The 19,264-nt window shown below is 36.8% G+C and overlaps 1 protein-coding gene across 12 annotated transcripts in view; it reads left to right on the forward strand.

The window, feature by feature from the left end:
- Positions 1-19,264, forward strand: part of LOC109419679 (titin) — a 556,752-nt gene that overhangs the window by 363,462 nt on the left and 174,026 nt on the right. For 3 of the 12 annotated variants that reach the window (XM_062853863.1, XM_062853864.1, XM_062853865.1), the window contains exons 3-5: positions 3,121-3,243; positions 3,307-4,626; positions 15,489-15,839. The exons of the other annotated variants lie outside the window; for them this stretch is intronic. In XM_062853863.1, coding sequence (XP_062709847.1) covers positions 3,121-3,243; positions 3,307-4,626; positions 15,489-15,839 — 1,794 coding nt within the window. The remainder of the gene's footprint in view (positions 1-3,120; positions 3,244-3,306; positions 4,627-15,488; positions 15,840-19,264) is intronic. 12 annotated transcript variants of the gene reach the window in all.

A 19,264-nucleotide genomic window follows, 5' to 3' on the forward strand; every position in this document is an offset into this window, starting at 1 on the left:
AAGTAATTTCACAAAAAGGAATATATTTTCTCGTTCTTATATGAATTCTAAGATGTAATTACTAAAATAATTTCTGGAAAATATTCGGCCTAAAGCGATATCTGAAATTTTTTTTATTCTTCAGAACATACTCAGGGATAATACATTTCTTCAAGAATACTTGGAGGAATATTAGAGTGGAGGATTTTCTAGAGGTATTTTCGCAGAAAATATCCATTTTCGCGACGATTTCATCGGGTGTTGCTCTGAGAAATGCTTGAAGATGTATACTTTAAATCACCGATTCCTAAACAAATCAGCAAAGAAGTATTTGGATGTATTTTCGAAGGATTCTTTTCTTGGAAACACTTTTGTAAGTAGCCTCTGATGAATTCATGATAAAAAATATACGAACGAACTCCAGGAGAAACTTTCGGAATAATTCTTGGAGAAATTTTTGAAAGAAATTCTCAAAGAAACTCTCGAACGAAAAAGCAAAAAAAAAAACACTCTCTGATATGGAACGATATTCATAGGATTTTTTTTCATGGATGATTTTTCTAATGATATTTGCAACCATATTTTTTGAAGCACCTTTCGAAGTAAAATAAAATTGAGAAAATTTCTAGATAAGTTCTCAGAAGAATTTCTGGAGAAATTTTCGAAAAAAAAATCGGTAGAATTTTCTCGAAAAAAAAAGAAGAATGAACTAGACAGATTTTCTACGAAGTTTTTGACAGATTTTTTCAGGGAATCATCGGAGGAATATACAAAGAAATATTTGGAAGATCTGAAAAAAAAACAATTCAAATAATGCTTTGATTAAGTATGTCCTGCATTTCTTTATACACTTTTATAAACACTGAAATTGCGAGCATGCTTGAATGTTTTTTTATGAGTTATTATCGAAATGGACTCTCAGTTGTTGAATCTTTCCCGGTAAAATCTGGTTTATAGTTGGAATTGCTTAATACCCGAGTAGAGGAAAAGAGCTCAATAATAGCATATTTTGATATGGAGATCAAAAAGTGATATGGGTTTGATTGACATAAGATATAAAAAATCTAAAAATAAAATCAGAAATTTTCTCCTGGATCTCTCTCTCTCTTCTTGGCGTAACGTCCTCACTGGGACAAAGCCTGCTTCTCAGCTTAGTGTTCAATGAGCAATTCCACAGTTATTAACTGAGAGCTTCCTCTGCCAATGACCATTTTGCATGTGTATATCGTGTGGCAGGCACGAAGATACTCTATGCCCAAGGAAGTCAAGGAAATTTCCTTTACGAAAAGATCCTGGACCGACCGGGAATCGAACCCGTCACCCTCAGCATGGTCATGCTGAATACCCGTGCGTTTACCGCCTCGGCTATATGGGCCCTGTTTCTCCTGGATCATCATCATCAAATCATATTAAGATTTTGTAAGATCTAACCAATAGCAGCGAACTATTCGTATGATCTTGAAATATAAAATTTTGATATTGTATAGATATTCCAGGAACATTTTTCAGATATTGTTTTCAGATCTTTTATCTCTTATATCAATCAAACCAATATCATGTTTTGATCGTCAGTATTTCACCTCTCTCCGGGTAGCTTCCAACGTATTGGGCCTTGGTTTTGGTCTTCCTCAGGGAGATCTAAAATATTTACTTTAGGCATATCGCTAGCGTTTCATCGCCCTTTGCTGTGTTGTGGACTGTAGAGCAAGAACAAAATCGGGATTTTTTTTCAGTTTCTTGTGAATTTCAGCTAATTTGAACTCATATCGGGAAAAATCCTACGGAGTGAAGTATGATGAACGAGTATCGGATTAACATTCTGTGAGATGTTTAAATTTAATTGCAGAGGCATGGGAATTCTATTTCGATCCAATTAAGAACTGTAGTGGTAATTTTTATATGACTTTGAAGAAGAGAGCTCATGAGAGAATCCGACATACTTTATTGTAGCAGGATTCTGGAAATATACATTTTAATAAAGTTAACTGTGTGACATTGGAAAGACATCGATGAAATTTTTGAGATTTACAAAATATTTTGACCTCAAATTCAAATTAGTTTTGATTGATAAATTTTAAGATAATTTCAAATAGATCGATAAACATAATAATTAATGATCTGCTCTTTATCTGATTACAAAAGATATAAAAAAAATATGCATTTAGTTAGCTATTTGCGGTTCTTCTTCACTCGATTATCACTTTCAATGCATCTACCTTGCCATAATTGACTCCAATCAACCTAGCAACTCTCCTCCACGAAACACCCACTTATAGCTAGAATTCCTTCTAAATCATCCGCAACGTTACGGTAATCAACGGTGTGAAATATCTCGAACCTGTCATCTCAGATTCTTGATGACATTCGTCGAAAGACGGAATCCAACCAATTAACATAACTGCTCGCTAACGGACTGCTCGCTGGCAGTGCATATTTATTGCAGCACTAGAGTGCAAGGTAGTTAACCGAAATATTTATGTGTTACCTCTATGAAGGTCCAGGTTATGTGTAGCAGGAACAGGAATGCTTTTGGACCGGAGCGACGAAGTGTAAAACAGGATCTTTTACGATTTTCCACCATAATGGATAAATAAATTATATTTTAATGGTCGACGTTTTAGTACGTGAGAGTTGAATGATTTTCATCTTGCGGTGAAAATTGGTTGATTGAAATTTACGAAACGGAAAGAAAAATACTTTCTATTGTGGCCACACAACTCGGGACCAATAAATCAAATTCAAACCCACCCGTTTACCGCAAGAGACAAATTGATTAACTCATAAGCTTAAACCCACCGCGCCATCGGCAGCTAGTATAATCGTCAATTTGTCCCATCCAACGCATTTTCACACCAAACTTCCATCGACACTGCACAGCATGCAGACAAAATTGCAACGATCGTCAGATGTACCATCTACTTGCATTGCTTATTGGCGCTTATAACGGGTAGTCGAACGACTTAGGTTGAGCATGGAGCGCATAAGACCCACGCGTAGGAAGATTAAACAGAACGATTCGGTGTGGTTGTTCGTTGAGCGGTAGTCATATTAAATAAACATTTATATTACTTACGGAACGCCCCAGACGGGCGGATTTACGACCGACTTAACTCATTTTTGATTTTTTTTTTCTATTTGTAGAGCGGCGAACGGCTGTACATCAAAGTTGCAGATCTGCTACCAAAGTTCACATTCCTCGGACCGAGCCTGGACGACGCGCTGAATCTACAGCGGCAACATGAGGAACTGCTGCGCCAGATACAGGTATGGATTCTTGCTGTCTGATGGTTTTTGGAACTGTAACTGATAAAGTTCTTCCTATTACAGAATTTACCAACTCCGCTGGAAGAGTTCTACCACAAAGTTCAAGAAAAGATCGCAGCTAACGAACGACCTGATCCGGTTCTGATCGAAGAGATGGCCACCTCCCTCGGAGCCGTCTGGCAGGACATCAAAAAGATGCTCCAAGAGCGAAGGGACATTATCCTGCTGAACGTAACCTTTTTTGAACGACTCGGGGAATGCTACGGCAAAATGAGCTCCTTGGAGGTAGCCTGCAACGACACAATGATCCCCATCGAAATCGAAGCCGTTCGGGAATTCGTCGAATCGTTCAAAATCCTCCGAACCGAAATGCTTTCATCCATTTCCGCAGCCCTCAAAGTTGGCAATCAAATGCTGGACAAACTCCGGGAACTGTCCAACATCGGAACTTTCGACTCCCGTCCCAATCACATCAAGCAGGATGCTCTGCTCGCAATAGCTCAAGTAGAACGATGGCTTGAAGACCTCTCGAACCGACGAAACAGTCTCGAACAGGCCTGGCAGTCGCGTAAAACGCAACTCGAGCAATGCCTAACCCTGGCGATCCTCGCCAAGGAGCTCTCCGACATCGAGTACAGCCTGAACGCCACCAAGAATTCCAACTTCAGTTCCTTCACGCTCGGTGACTCCGCAGAACAGGCCCGGAACCTGCTCGAAACCTACCAGAACGTCAAGCCGGAAGCTCTCCTCCTCCGCGACAAATCGCTCAAAATCACCAAAGCCACGGAAGAGCTCGTCTCGACGGGTTGCTTCGCCGGGGACGAAGCCTGCGCCAAAGCCTACAGCATTCTGGCTACGTGTACCGAGTTCGTCGATGAAGTCGATCACCGAGAAGCTCTCCTTTCGCAGTCGCGGGAATTCTTCGGTCGAGCCGAAAACCTTCTCACCAAACTGTCCCAAATCGAAATCGAACTCAGTAACCTTCAGCTCCGACCCAGCTCTCCGTCGCCGCTGCTGCTTCAGCACAAGGCCCTCCAAGAGGTCACGTCCACTGCCAGCGATATCCTCCAAACGGGATACTCCCTTATAGATGACGTGGGACGCACGAAACCGGAGGTGGCCGGTGTTCAGGCCATGGTCGAGCGGATAGAGCAGAAGAAGCTGGCCTTCGAGCAGTACTGTCTGCGATCGAGCGAGGAGAGTTTGCGACTGACGGAAGCGTTAAATGAGTTCCTGGAGCGGTACAATCAGTTGTTCCAGTGGTTGGACGATGCCCGGAGGGAACGGCTCGAGCTTGCGATGGATATTCACAGGATGGGGGACAACTTGGCCGAGGCCAAGGATTGTTTGTTGCTACATCATCAGCTTCTGAATGACCTGGAGGTAAGTGGCAACGGGCAACACACAAAACATCCAATGGTCCAGTGATAAATCTTCCACTAACCTCATGGGCTCAAGGCCACGAAGTCGACCTCTATTTCTTCTTGAAATCTGTCAATTGCTGCTCTTGAGAGGTGAACCATCGTCCGACTGAAGCACTCTTTAATAAAGGTTCAAGGTTTCTGCCATAACAGAGAGCTATGATTTGCTGAAGGCAAATTATATTAGTCCTGTTCAATGAAGTAGGTTGAACATGGTTGAAGTTGCTGCATCCTGCACTTACCCCTTTTGTTAACGAATGGCACTATAGACTCTTCAAATTTTGTTAAAAAAAACACAGTTTCTATTTGAAGGAGAAAGTACTACAGAGCTTTTCAAATATTTTATTTGGAACTATCCATCGACTATTCAATATTTTTTCTCAGAATCCCTTCAGCAATTTTCCGATGAATAGGTATTTAATTTCCCTGAGAAATCTTCCTTAAAAATCCTAAAGAAGTTCATAGATTTTTTTCGGAATAACTTTGATGATTTCTACGTATATCGCTTTAGGGAATACTTCGAAGAATACTGAAAGCATTCTCCAGAGAAAAGCTTAGAAAAAGTATTTGAGATTTTCTCAAACACACGAATTTCACTTCAAGGTTTCTTCTACCTGGAAAACCGAGAATCCTCAGAGAATTTTATTTAACAGGGAAAAACCTAAAGCACTAAGCGAATATCGTGAACACTCAGGGAAATTTTGTACCAATAAAAGAAACATAAAACATTGGGTCATAAGAATGAAAAGTAGCGAATTTTGTTACTTGAAGATCTTCTCAGAAATAGCGTCCACAGAGTTTACTACATCGTGGGTATGTTTCTTCCTAAAATTTCTTTGGAAATGCCACTAGAAATTCCTTCCAGGGTTTTTACAAGAATCCTTTCGTATTTTTTTCGCGCCATTTTTCCTAATATTCCTTTTTGAATTCCTTCGGAAGATTCTTCCTGGTTCCTACCAGCATTTTTCCAAGAATCGAACATTTCTTTCCGGGATTCTTCCTTGAGAATCTTCCAGAATTCCGTAATTCCGATCCATTTCGTCTGGAATTTTAACGGGGATCATACAGAGTTCATGTGGGTTTCTACCAGGGTTTATCTCGAGATCTCCACAAGAGTTTCTCTCAGTACATACCGCAGATGTAGTAGCGGATGTAGTATTTTTGTTAGAGTTTCTCTCGGTATTCCTCTTGAAGGAGAATTTCTGAGATTTCCTTCCGGGATTTTTTCCTGAGGCTTTCTTCTAGAGTTTCTTCTTGAATTTCTCAAAAGTTCTCGCGGAATTGCTTTTGAGATTTCTCTCGGTAGATTCCTTCCAGTGTTGATCCTGGGATGTTTCTCAGAGTTTTTCAGAATTTATCCAGGACTTTATCCAAGACTATTTGGAGAGTCTTCTGGGATCATAAAACTCGTCCCGTGAATTTCTTCTGATATTTTCCAAGGCTTCTCCTTGAAGTTGATTATCTTATTTCTTGCAGTGATCCACCCGAGGATTATTCCCGGAGCTCTTCCCGGAATCTCTACCAGGAATTATCCCAAGATTCGGGATGCTCCTTTAAGCTTTTTTTTTAATTGCTCCTGAAGTTCTTGTAGGTTTTTTTTCAGATTTTTTTTTTGGGTTGCCTTCTAGGATAACTTACAAGGTTTCTTGTAAGAAAGTCTTGCGGAAATATCTGAAGGATTACTGGTCAAATTTTGCGAAAATCTCCGGAAAGACTTTTTTGAAAAATATTGAGAGGAACTAAACAAAATAAATCTTGAGAGAGATTGGAACATCTCGGAAAAAAAAGTTCTGGGAGTAATTCCAGAAGGAGATATTAAGCAAATTTAAAGGAGAATCCCTGCAGAAACAACGTGCAATATGCCGCAAGGGAAACCACGAGAAATATCTGAAAACTATCTCTGGAAGAAATCTCTGGAAGAACTTATGCAAAAAACCCAAGAGAAACTGTTGGGAAACTATCCGGAACCACTAAGAGAAATTCCTAGAAGAACTTTGGAAAATTTTGGAAAGATCTCTGAGAGAAATCCAGCGAGAAAGTGGAAGAAATTCCTATGGGTACATACTCTAGCGGAGACCCCGTGAAAAAAACTGGAAAAACCTGAAATCGTGAAAACCTCGGAAGGAGCTGTTTATGGAACCTCTGGGTATACTTGGGAAAACTGGAGAAAGCCAGAAAAAAAAACTTTGATAATTTCAAGAAAAACTCCGCGAGAAATTGGAAATGAATTTAAAAGAAGGAATTCCGGAAGAATTTGAAAGAATAATCATTTCAAAATATCAACATAACTACACCACCAGCACAGTGTAACAACATCCAAGTTTTTATTCAAAACTGTGTATGGAATTTAACGGCCATATATTACTGATTGATTTTCTGGGTTTTTTCTGATTGTTTAGAATGTTTGGATGTCATTGTAGGTGGAAATGTCAAAGCAATGTCTTGCAATTAATCCAAAAGATCTCTAGGAAAAAAGAAGAAATATTCCTTAACCTGTTTTTGTATTATTTTCGAAACAGTTTTATTAAACAGTTATTAAAAGAATTCAGCGATTTGGTGGAATCTCTTCGATAATAAATTTTGGGAATTTTTCTTCAAAATTTTTAACCTAAACAATGAGGATATTTCTGTGTAATTTTTGAGATGTATACAAATTTTATAAAATTTAGGCTGATTTTTTAATTACAAACATTTTACATTTTCGTTTGAAAAACCTGGAAAACTCAAGGAACTTTATTTTGTCTTATAACTAGACACCTTGCTTAGAATACTTTCAAATATTCCTCCTGAAATTCCTCTGGCTATTATTGTAAAAAAATCTCCCAGATCGCTTCAGATTTTTTCTAAAAATTTCTGCTGGATTTTTCCTTTGAACTATTACAGGATCTCATCCAATAATTCATCTGGTAATTCTTCCTGAATATCATAAGTTATTCAATATAATTTTCTAGGAATTCCCTTCGGATGTTGCTGCAAATGTTTGTTGTAACTATTATTTTTAAATTGCTGTGTTGATTACTCTAAGAATTACTGCATACCTTTTTCAAAGAATGTCTCACTCCGTATATTCTTCCACCTTTCCGAAACTTTTTTCAGGGATTTTTATTTAAGCTAGTACATTATTTATTTGAGGAATTTCTCTACGAATACATTTGAAAACTTGTACGGGAATTCAGAAAAAAAAATAAGCATAGCTCCAAGATTCACTAGAAGGTTCCTGCAGAAATATTTGCAAATATCTTTACCTTTATGAACTGCTATGATGATTTCTTCAACAATAACTTCATGCGTTTCTCCAGGAATGACATTATTACCACAATAATGAGAAAGATCCATGAGAAGTTCGTAAAACAATATTTTCCAGAAGTTTCCCAAAAAATTCCTAGAAGAATCTTATTAACCCTTAAGGACACGCGCTGTTGTAAAAAGTACAACATTTCCAACAAACCTCAACCGTCGTATACAGCGCGAGTGTGGTGCAATTTTAGGTTCAAATGAACGTGCGTTCTAAAATTTCAACCGAACGGCTCCGAAGATTTTTTTAAATTCCAAACATTTCTCCTAAAATCTGTCCAGGTCTGTCTTTAAAAGTTCCAACAAGATGAGCTCGAGAAATTCTTCAGTTTTTATTTGAAAATATCTCGAGTAGTTCTTCCCACAAAAACTTCTCTAGACTTTTCTCCCAATTGTTTTATTTCAGAGGTTTCTTCATTTGTATTTATGGTATGGTCTGATGATTTCTCCAAGTATTCCCGAGAAATTCTTCAGACGTTTTCTCAAGAAATCTTACCATGGCTTCCATCAATGATTTCTCCTGGATTTATTGTAAGTATCACTGCCCAATAGTTTTTTGTTTCAATTTTTTTGGTCGAGAATTTCTTCAGGAAATCCTTTTCAATGAATTGTCTTCTTTAGTAGCTAAAGTCCAAATTTTCATAAATTTTGGTGGCCGGTAACCTACCTACAAAACAATTTCAGGCTTATATGAGAACGATTTGTAGAACTTCGTCAAACTTCGTACTGGGAGGAGCTGTCAAATAGTTGCCCAACTGATAGATAAAAAATCTCTAAAATGGACTTAAGGTATCAAAAAGATGTTCTAAAAATCTGAAAAAAGATAGTTTCTCATGTTTGCTTTCGTATTTCGTAATATTTTTTCCGAAATTTCTCCAGGAGGTTTTTCAAAAAAAATCGTCTAGAAAATTTCCGACATTATTTGTTGAATTTCGGTTTATGATTTTTTTTAACGAGATGCTCCAGAAGATTGTTTAACCACGAATTTCGTTAAGAATTTCTCAGATGGGACTTCAAACTTTTCCTTAATCTAGAAACTCTTTCGAGTATTCTCTGAGAGTTCTTTAAGAGCAGGAGGAATCCAGGAATAACTCTGAGAATTTGTTGTTCGTTTTTTTTTATAGAAATTCTTCGAATAATTTCTGCCACCTTTTGATCCTGTAACTTATTTGAAATGCTTTAAAAGTTTTATCAGGAGATTCCTCCAAAAAATTATCTGAATTCCTTCGAAGATTCTTCCAAAAAGGGGTTCAGGCATACTTTCGTATTGCTACAATGATTTCGTCGCGAATTTCTACACGTATTTCTCTTGGAAGAGCTACTCATTTTTCCGAATTGTTTCAGGTATTTTCTAAGAAATCCCTTCAAGCATTCTTCCAGCAATTCTTACAATTTTAGATTTTTTTTAATCTACAAGACTCTTCTACAAATTGCTCTGGTGATTTTGGTTTTTCCTTAAACATCTTCAAAAATTTTTCTAAAGAATAATACTAGAGGATATCCTCGACCAGTGACTTCAGGGATTCCTGCGAAATGTTCCTTGGACTTCTCGTACCACTACAGAGCAGGAGCACTGCCTCTCTGTGGTGCGCCAATAAACGTGGAGTAAATAGTATCGAAGTAGTTCGTCATCCTCTTGTCCCCGGGAGTAAAATCACACAACGTAGGAGTCTGAACAAACCGCTGGACGAAACATTGGTTTCCCCATTGAAATTTTATTAAACATTCTCTGAAGATAGATGTTTTACAGGAGTTTTTTTTTCGAAATTCATCGAAAAATATCTTCACTTCCACAAAGTAGTTATTTATCAATTTTCACAAGATAAAGTTCATAATTTTTATTTTCAATATTTATATTCTGTAAAAAATTCACTTTTACATATTTTTTAATGTGTTTCCAGAAGTTTCTCCATATTGTTTTCACTTATTGCGTCACAAATTTCATACATAAACGTTGGCCAAATTATTTTAAAAATTTCTTTAGAAATAGCCTTTAAAAGTTGTTTTTCCACAAATTTATTTCAAAGCTACATAATTCCAGGAATAGTATATAGCTTTATGGTTTCTGATCGATTATTTTCGAAGGTTTGTCCAGGAATTACTTGAACAGATTCTCCAGAAGGAATCCATCAAGAATTCAGCCAAAGATTCCTGAAGAAGTTACTTTGTGAAAATATAAATATTTTCATAGAATTACACCAAGCGAACCTCTACAGAAATTCCTCCGCAAGTACTTCCTAAAATTCCTTCATGAGTTTCTCCAAAAACTGCTCTGGGAACCCTTTGTGTAGCTTTTTTGTAGAAATTTGCTCATAAACTTTTTTTTTTAATTTCCAAACATTTATTTAGGAATTCTTCCCAAAATTTCGGTTATGATTTCTCCAGGATTGTTTCCTCCAGCTCTAGCTCTCCAACGCTAGACATTCCTTCGATGTGTTCTCCAAGAATTCTTCAGGAACCTCCCCTGATTTTTTCCAAGAGTTTCTCATCACGTTCCTCCTATAATTGCTCATGGAATTCTTGCAGATTTTTTTCCTAAAATTTGTCCAAGAATTTCACCGGGAATTCGTCACTATCATTTGAACTGAACATTTTTTTTTTTGAACCGATGATTCCTTCATAAATTCTTGCAGAAATTTGTTCAAGCATTTTCTTGGAATTCCTTATAGGATTCATTCTGATATTTCTCCAAGGACTCTTTAAAATATTCTTACAAATCTAATTTCATTCAAGAGTTCTTTTGGAAATTTTTCATGAATGCCTTCGGGGAAAAAATCTGAAAAAGTATTATCCCGTTGATCCCTCCTAAATTTCCTACACGAATTTTGCCGTAAACACTTCAGGATTCCTTCAGCAAATGCATTCATTGTTTCAAATAAATCTAAATTATCATTCAAACATTCATACAATGATTCGTCTATATGAAATCCGAAAATTTCTTCTGAAGTTCTTCCGCATATTTCTTCAGGAAATCATCGACAATACTCCTCAGGTTTCTAAAAAAAAACCCTTACAAAGATGCCTTCAGGATTTCTTGTAATGATTCCTCACGAAATTCCTGCCAATATTTGTATATAGTTCATCGCGTTTAACGCTTTACGGAGCAGTATACGTTCTTTTTGTATGTTATTTACAAATATATTAGAATTTAGCTTGGTAAAAGTTAGGGCCAGAATACTCGTCTCCTAACATTTCTTCAAATGTTCCTCTGAAGATTTCTTAGAGGAGTTTGTCGATGATCATTAGAAAATTTCTTCACAAAATTTATCTCAAATATCTTTCTCAATATTTTTTTAAAGAAAACCTTATCTGATTTCTCTAAGCATTTTTCCAGATTCTCTCAGAAATTTTCTAAAATTTTCCTCCAAGAATTCTATCAGAAGAATCTGCGATGATTGTTCCACATTTTTTTTCTGAAAATTCTACAAGAGTTTAAGGGAGCGTCCATAAATTACGTCACGCTTTTAGGGGGGAGGGGGGGTTCAACAAAGTGTAACGATCCATACAAAAATTTTCGAGCCCTCATACAAAAAGTGTGACATAGGGGGGAGGGGGGGTTAAAAATGGTCGATTTTTGCGTGACGTAATTTATGGACGTTCCCTAAGCAGAAATTTGTCTGATTTTTTTGGAACTCTTTAGAAAAATTTTCATGGCGAATAACTCTCTGAAAATCCTGAAATTTCAGAATTTCAGAGGAATTCATTTCTCCAGAAATTCCTCTGACGTGTTCTACGTGATTTGTGTCTGTCGCTACTCAGAGCAATTCTTCAAGCATTTTCTTGAGGGCATCGAGAATTTTTCCAGAAATTTTATTCAGAGATCCAAGAATTTTCCTTATAGGAGTGTAAATCCGAATTTTCAAAACATATTGCTTGTTAGAGGCAAAACAGCTATCGCAAGAGAAAATCTGTTATCAAAGTGTTGCTCAGTATTCCACCGGATTGCTGTGGTTTTTTTTGAAGGAAATTGTTGACTTATTGGGTTTTTAAATTTTGAAAAATGTATTGATTTTTTCATTTCATACAAAAGAGCCCTTTTTTCTGAGCCACTATGATTTTTTTCAGATTTTTAGAACTTTATTTTGGTAACTAAAATCAATTTCAAAGAGATTTTTTGAAATCACTCTTTGACAGCTGGGCTACTGTTTGATAGCTCCGCCCAGTACAAACTGCGACGAGGGGTGATGCGAGAAATCACTCCCATACAAACGTGGATTTCTTTTCATAATTCAAATCTCAATTTGTTCATCGAGCACATGTTCTGTTGTGCACATGGATGTCAAAGCATTTTCAACAGTGTGATTTTTAGTATTTATATAAATTGGACTATTTAAATAAATTATTTTAGATAAACAGAACCCTTAGAAATATGTTGCAAAAGAAAATTTTAATAAAATCATGAATAATTGAGCGGTTTTAAAGGGTGTAAAGTGACCTTTCCTGATGAATTTAGGCGTGAGCATATCAAACGTTTTTCAGACTGGACGTTTTTCGAAGTTTTTAATTTTTTTTTGTGGATTTGTTGAATTGCAATGAATCGTAAAACAATTGGATTAGTTTTGCAGCTTCCTACACTCTGTATGGGATGAAAATTGGTGAACAACTTTAAGCCAAATTTTCTCGAAAGCATGAGTTTTATCACTTACACCCCTCAATCAGGGATGGCAACACTCACTTGCTGTTTTCTCAGCTCAGAAGCATACAATCTAGGAAGCGACTCTCCACAAGATAAGTGTAATTTAGGGTTCGTTCAAATATTACGTAACGCTAAGAGGGGAGGGAGGGGGTCTAGCACTGTGTTACGCTTCATACAAAATTTCAAAATTCTCCATACGAAAGTTGTTACGTGGGGGAGGGAGGGGGTCTAGAATTACCAAATTTCGCGTTACGTAATATATGAATGGACCCTTACATTCACCTCGTGGAGAGTTTCTTTCCCGATTAGAAACACATAACAAGATCATAACAAAATAACAAAAACTGTTGCTAGAAATAACAATAGTTTATATAATTCTGTTATAAGGATTTTTCCATGTGAATGTCCATAACAATTTCATATTAACATTTGATGTTATTTAAAAAATAAAATTATAACTAAACTTGTTTCATTTATTCAAGCAGATGTATAACAACATTTGTTAAATTATAAATTGTAATATAATTGGGTCTAACATAATTTTGTAACACGTTTATTGCAATCTTTGTTATATTTTCTGTAACATAATTATTTCAGAATTTACAAGATTTTCTGTGTTGTCGCAAAAAATATCGATATTATTTTGGTGCCTCGAGCCAAGAGATTTATAACAAAACTTGTAACAAAGTTATTCTGAAATATAAAACAGATCTTGTTATTATTTTGTTATGATTTCGCATGTTTAGTCTAACAAAATTTGATATAATCTTGTTATGATTATATCTTAACTTGTTATATTTTTGTTTCAGTTTGAACGAGTTTTGTTGCAAAATTTATTATTTCAACTACTAACGGTACATGTTTTATAACAACCGTTGTTACAAAAATCATTGTGTCAAAATAACACAGCCTGTAATAATTTTGTTTTTCCCATCTAGTCGGGTTCACAGCTTCCTCCATTGAGGATGGAAAGCTACACCCAGGCACCATCCTTTTGGTTCCCTGTGCAATGTTGACTGTTCTGGTCAGTAACGGAGTAGCAACTACGAATTGTACGGTCATCTCATGCTCATGCTCATGCTCTAGTCGGGTTCACAGCTCCCTCATGATTTCGGTATGCGTGTGCGACCCCTACTCTATTCGGCAAACTTTTAGACAAAATCATAAGGTAAAAGTCGTCCATATGTCGAGATGAGAAAATAGCAAGTGAGTGTATCTCTTTGAAAGTGAGTGTTCCCATCCTTGCCGTAACTTTTTTAACATTACTGCAGATATGCTCATGTGGTACGCATCGTGAGTATACTTTCAACTTAACCAATGCTTTATTAGATGGAAGCAAAACAGATGTAAACCATGTAGACAAAAATATTGTTTGAAGTATTTTAGTCGCTATTCAAAAGCTATATCCACCTCAATTTAAAAACTTTCACAGCTTCGAACAACGCATGATTTGATTTGGATTACGAAGAATTTGATCGTCTTTCGAATGATTATCTACGTTCAAATTATAATTTTTGACCATCCGATGTACCATAGTGTCATGTAGCAAGTGTGCCGGGAATTTAAATCAGGTTGTGTCCGAAATAGACGTGAACAAAACGGAAAGAGAATTCGAGGGACAATTATTTAATCGTATTATTTAAAGGAAATTGTAGTTCTCTCACAATATATTTTTTACATTATATGGTAACTACAGGGGGTGGCCAAAATGTTTGGGATAGGCAACTTTTTTTTGTCCCACAAAAAAGTTCAACATGCTGTAACTTTTCATAGAGTGCATCAAAATATCTCAAATTTTGACTGTTTATCAACCTGTTAAATGTGCATCATTGATACAAATTTGGGCTCGATTGAATAATTTTTCGCGAAGTTAGAACCGTTCGGGTAAAACACTATTTTTTAGATAACTCATTTTTGAGCTGTCATATCTCGGAAACCAGTGAACCGAATTGAACGAATTTTATAACGTTTATCAACAATATATTGATGCTTAATACAACGTTATAAAATGTAATATTTTCCTACGGCGAATTAAGTTATACCGGGTTGAAATTTTTACTCATATAGAGGAAAACAAGTCAAATTTACAAAACCACACAAAAATTACTAAATGTGTTCTTCCTTTATTCTAAATAGGCTCTACTATATCTGATTAAAGATAACTTGAGAACAGAAGTGGAAAACCTTTGGACATCAACACTATGATTTATTAACATTGACTTTAAAAAAATACATTTTTTCGAGAAAAATCCAAAAAGTGTCAATCCATGATAACTTTTTTCAACGTTCAAAAAGTATTTATGTTTTAATAGTTTGTGAAGCATTTGTATATTGTTAGTGTACGTTCAAAATTTCATTCAATTCGGTTCACTGGTTTCTGAGATATGACAGATCAAAAATGAGATGGCTAAAAAATAGTGTTTTACTTGAACGGTTCTAACTTTGCGAAAGATTAATCAATCGAGCCCAAATTTGTACCAATGATGCACATATAATAGGTCGAGAAACAGTCAAAATTTGAGATATTTTGATGCACTCTATGAAAAGTTACAGCATGTTGAACTTTTTTGTGGGACAAAAAAAAGTTGCCTATCCCAAACATTTTGGCCATCCCCTGTAGTTTATAAATTAGTAAATGATATCAAATTGGTCATGAGGCATTAGGCGATGTGCGAGAATAAACTCGATCAATATTGGTCGGTGCTTAGAAAGAAGGGAATCAAATAAAAAAAACCTACGTTAGCCGGTACACACATCTAAGACTAGTCGTTCTAAATGATCTCCATTAATAACACCTTGCATTAAACTCTTTCATCACCACTCGGAAATATCCGTCCAAGACACATTTTTCATATCTGATTTTCAACTTTCTCCTCCCCCATTTTCATTCGCAGATCAAAGGAAACGCAATAAACAACCTGCTAGTCCGGTTGACCCCTGTCCTGGAGTATCTGGAAGACGGGCAGCGGGATGACGTCCAGAGCAAGATCGACATCATCCGCCAGAAGTGGATCGAGCTGAAAAATTTCGTCATCGTGCGGGTGGACATGCTCAAGCTGTACATCCGTTTCCACCAGGAGGCGGAAACGTTGCGCAATCTGTTCGAGTCGTTCGACATCCAGAGGACGGCTTTCCGAAGCGCTGAGCAGGATAGGCCACTGTTGCAAGCGGCTCTGGATAATATTCGAACGCAGCTCGGGCAGTTGAAGACGATCGGGGAGCAGTGTATCGATGAGCTGGAGAAGGTAGGAGGGGGTTGGGGAGTGATGAATAAAGATTGTGTTTTTTTAATTGGGAATGCGTAGTAAATAGTATGGGAAACTGTCTATCATATGAAGTTCATATAGCAGTGTTGGTTGTTCATCGATTAGTTTTCGGCGAATAATAATAAAATTTATGAATTTGCCATTAGTCCCCAGATCTTCTTGGTCGAAGGTTTGAAAAATCGATCGCAACGTCCGAATTGTCTGGAAAAAAATGTTTTATTATTTCTCGTAAAAACGGTATCTGTGACCAAATTTTTTGGCATCGTATTTTTCGCCACTATCCCATAGCCTTATAGAACGGTCTACCGACCGCGCTAGTAAGACGGCAGTTGATCATAATTCTAAATTGAATTCCAAACGTTAACGGTAAAATATTCACAATAAGGGGAATTTTTTGTAACGTCTCAACTGCCACCGCCAAAAGTGACGCTCGGGGGACGAACGTCGGACAGCACATATATCACTTCTGAAAAGACCTGTCCACCACCATAATAGAATCTCGACCGACGACGTGACTGCCAGACAAAACACGGAACGATCTACTTAACACCAACGACGACGTCCAACCAACTGCATCTATTTGAACCCTTTCAGAGGGCTGGCCAGGGGGACGCGCCAAGCACACAGAGCTTAGTGTGGAGGACTAGCAAAAGGCAGCTGGCGTTTAACTTCGGGTGGGTGCTGCTGCATAGCCGCTAGTGAACATTATTAGAATTTTAAACGAATTGAATTGTTGGATTGCAGCCAAGGAATTATGGGCAATCATTTGGTGGTGAATGTATACACCGTTAGGATCATGTTACTAGTGGATCATCTTGCGTGTAGTTCAATGGACTTGTTCAAAATAATGACTTTTTCTTGTTGAACCAGTCTCACATGTTGGGAACGTCCGCTTTTAATAGTGTGGCACTCAAAATAATGGAATGAACCTCTAATAACGAGCCATGTTGACCAGCATCAGTGCCATAGTTATGTAGAAAAAATACACAATCTTTAAGCTTCGATATTAGAATTACTCGAATCAATCTTCTTCTTCTTCATTGTGGATCTCCGTTTCCGCTGGAACTTGAACGGCCTCGCTTCTACTTAGTGTTCTTTGAGCACATCCACAGTTATCAAGTGAAGGGCTTTCTTTGCCTGCCATTGCATGAATTTGTATATTGTGATGCAAGTACAATGATACACTATGTCCAGGGAAGTCGAGAAAAGTTTCCGACCAGAACGGAAATCCAGCCCTCCGTCTCCGGATTGGCTATCCAAAGCCTTAACCACTTGGCAAACTTGAGACCCTAAATTAAATCAGTCTTGTAATATATAAATTTTCGTAAATCAAAAATGTTAGATGCAGCCTCCTACAAGGCCTCCTATGTTCAATATGTAATTATTTAGATACACCAACTCATCCTAGCAAACCAAAAATCATAAAACAATGTTAACCCGTATCGGCCTGAGTATAGTGAACTAAAAATCTCGCCGTTTAGCAAAAACTCAACGGATTTGAATATCTTTCTTTACAGTATAGTATAGTATAGTACAGTATAGTAGAAGTGGACAAAATACGGCCGAATGGTCCCTGTGGCCGGGGTTATTCCGGTGCGTCACTAGGCCAGATTCTTATAAAAAGAACTGTTTTTTGGTTCACAGCGTGTGTAAGTCGGTGTACAGTTATATGTTACATAGTTGTAGTTATAGTTATATGTGCATAACAGCTAACAATAAATAATAAGGTGTTTCACCTATTTTATTTGAAATTTTACAAATTGCATTTGTTTCTATAATATACCAACAGAAAGATCTGATACGGATCAAAACGTGGGAGTAAGATAACATAAGGTTGTTTTTGATCTTAAATACAATCAGACTGAAAAGCCCAAAAATCTTAAAAATACACAAAGAACAGTCGAAACCAATTAACGATTTTTCACCGTACAAATTTTATTCGATACAGGTGATTAAAAACGTTGAAAAACCCTGAAAATATAGCATTTTGTCCAGAGCTTTAATTGATGAGGTGTTTTCATTCAACTGCTTTTCAAAAATACTAAATCTTCAAATTTCTGCAAGCTTAATTAACTATATTGTCATAGAAGAACCGAAATGAAAAAACCAACCATGCTACAAGATAGAGCATCCTGAAAATGTTAAACTGATTTCCGATACACTCCCTACATACTGTACCCAACTAACAATCACTCATGATAAAATAGTTCATCATAATGCTCATTCAGAATGATGCTGAATAACATTTGGATAATTTTCAGTTTGTTCAGTTCAATTTGGTCATATTTTGTTCACACAATTTTGGAGAAATTTAAAAGCATAATGTTGTGCAGCAACTGAACTCTTTGTTGATAAAAGCGTTTAACAAAAAAAAGCTGTTAATGAGCTTTAAAAATAAATAAAAATCAGTTGTTTTATTTTCCACAAGAGTTTATGATTTACGCTTATGCTATGGAATAATCCCTACTTACACTTATCTTAATCTACATTTGAACTCGAGACCCTCGAGATGGTGAACTGAAGCTCTCATTCAAAACATTCCCGTGGGTTGATAATGATCACACTTCGACTCCCATTTAGCAATGGTGAATTAGCATATAACATTATGGATAACAAAGGGCCTATATAGCCGAGGCGGTAAACGCACGGGTATTCAGCATGACCATGCTGAGGGTGACGGGTTCGATTCCCGGTCGGTCCAGGATCTTTTCGTAAAGGAAATTTCCTTGACTTCCTTGGGCATAGAGTATCTTCGTGCCTGCCACACGATATACACATGCAAAATGGTCATTGGCAGAGGAAGCTCTCAGTTAATAACTGTGGAAGTGCTCATAGAACACTAAGCTGAGAAGCAGGCTTTGTCCCAGTGAGGACGTTACGCTAAGAAGAGGAGAGAGGATTATGGATAACAACTGAACAACATATTAGTTCAGCTGCTGTTCAGTAAAAACACGTGTTTTTCATCCTGGCTTTTGTCAGTTATTTCAACCGCACGGTGAGTCGAAGTATGATGAAACGAAAACGCTTATTCGACTTGTGAAAACACACTGTATAGTATAGAACAGTATACATTAACTTGAAAAGTAGCGGAAAAAGGTCTTGTTAAACCATGTTGTAAAAGAATTACAGCAAATCAAATAGAAACTTGATGTAACTTTTGAAAGGCGTTTTTAATTATCATTGTTAATACCGATACGAAAGGTTTGACATTGGCTACTTATCAATTGAAAATGCATTCATTGCGATTATAAAGCAGCAGTTCAGCACGCATGCTTGTTTGTGGCTTGCTTATGTTATTTGTGTATGCTATGGTTTACATCCATTATTCATATTTTGCAGTCTCAAGTATTGACTTTAGCGGTGTGATGTCTTAGAAGAAATGGTTTTATATATCTAACTTTTTG

The sequence above is a fragment of the Aedes albopictus genome, chromosome 2, assembly GCF_035046485.1.
Source record: "Aedes albopictus strain Foshan chromosome 2, AalbF5, whole genome shotgun sequence".
NCBI lineage: Eukaryota > Metazoa > Arthropoda > Insecta > Diptera > Culicidae > Aedes > Aedes albopictus.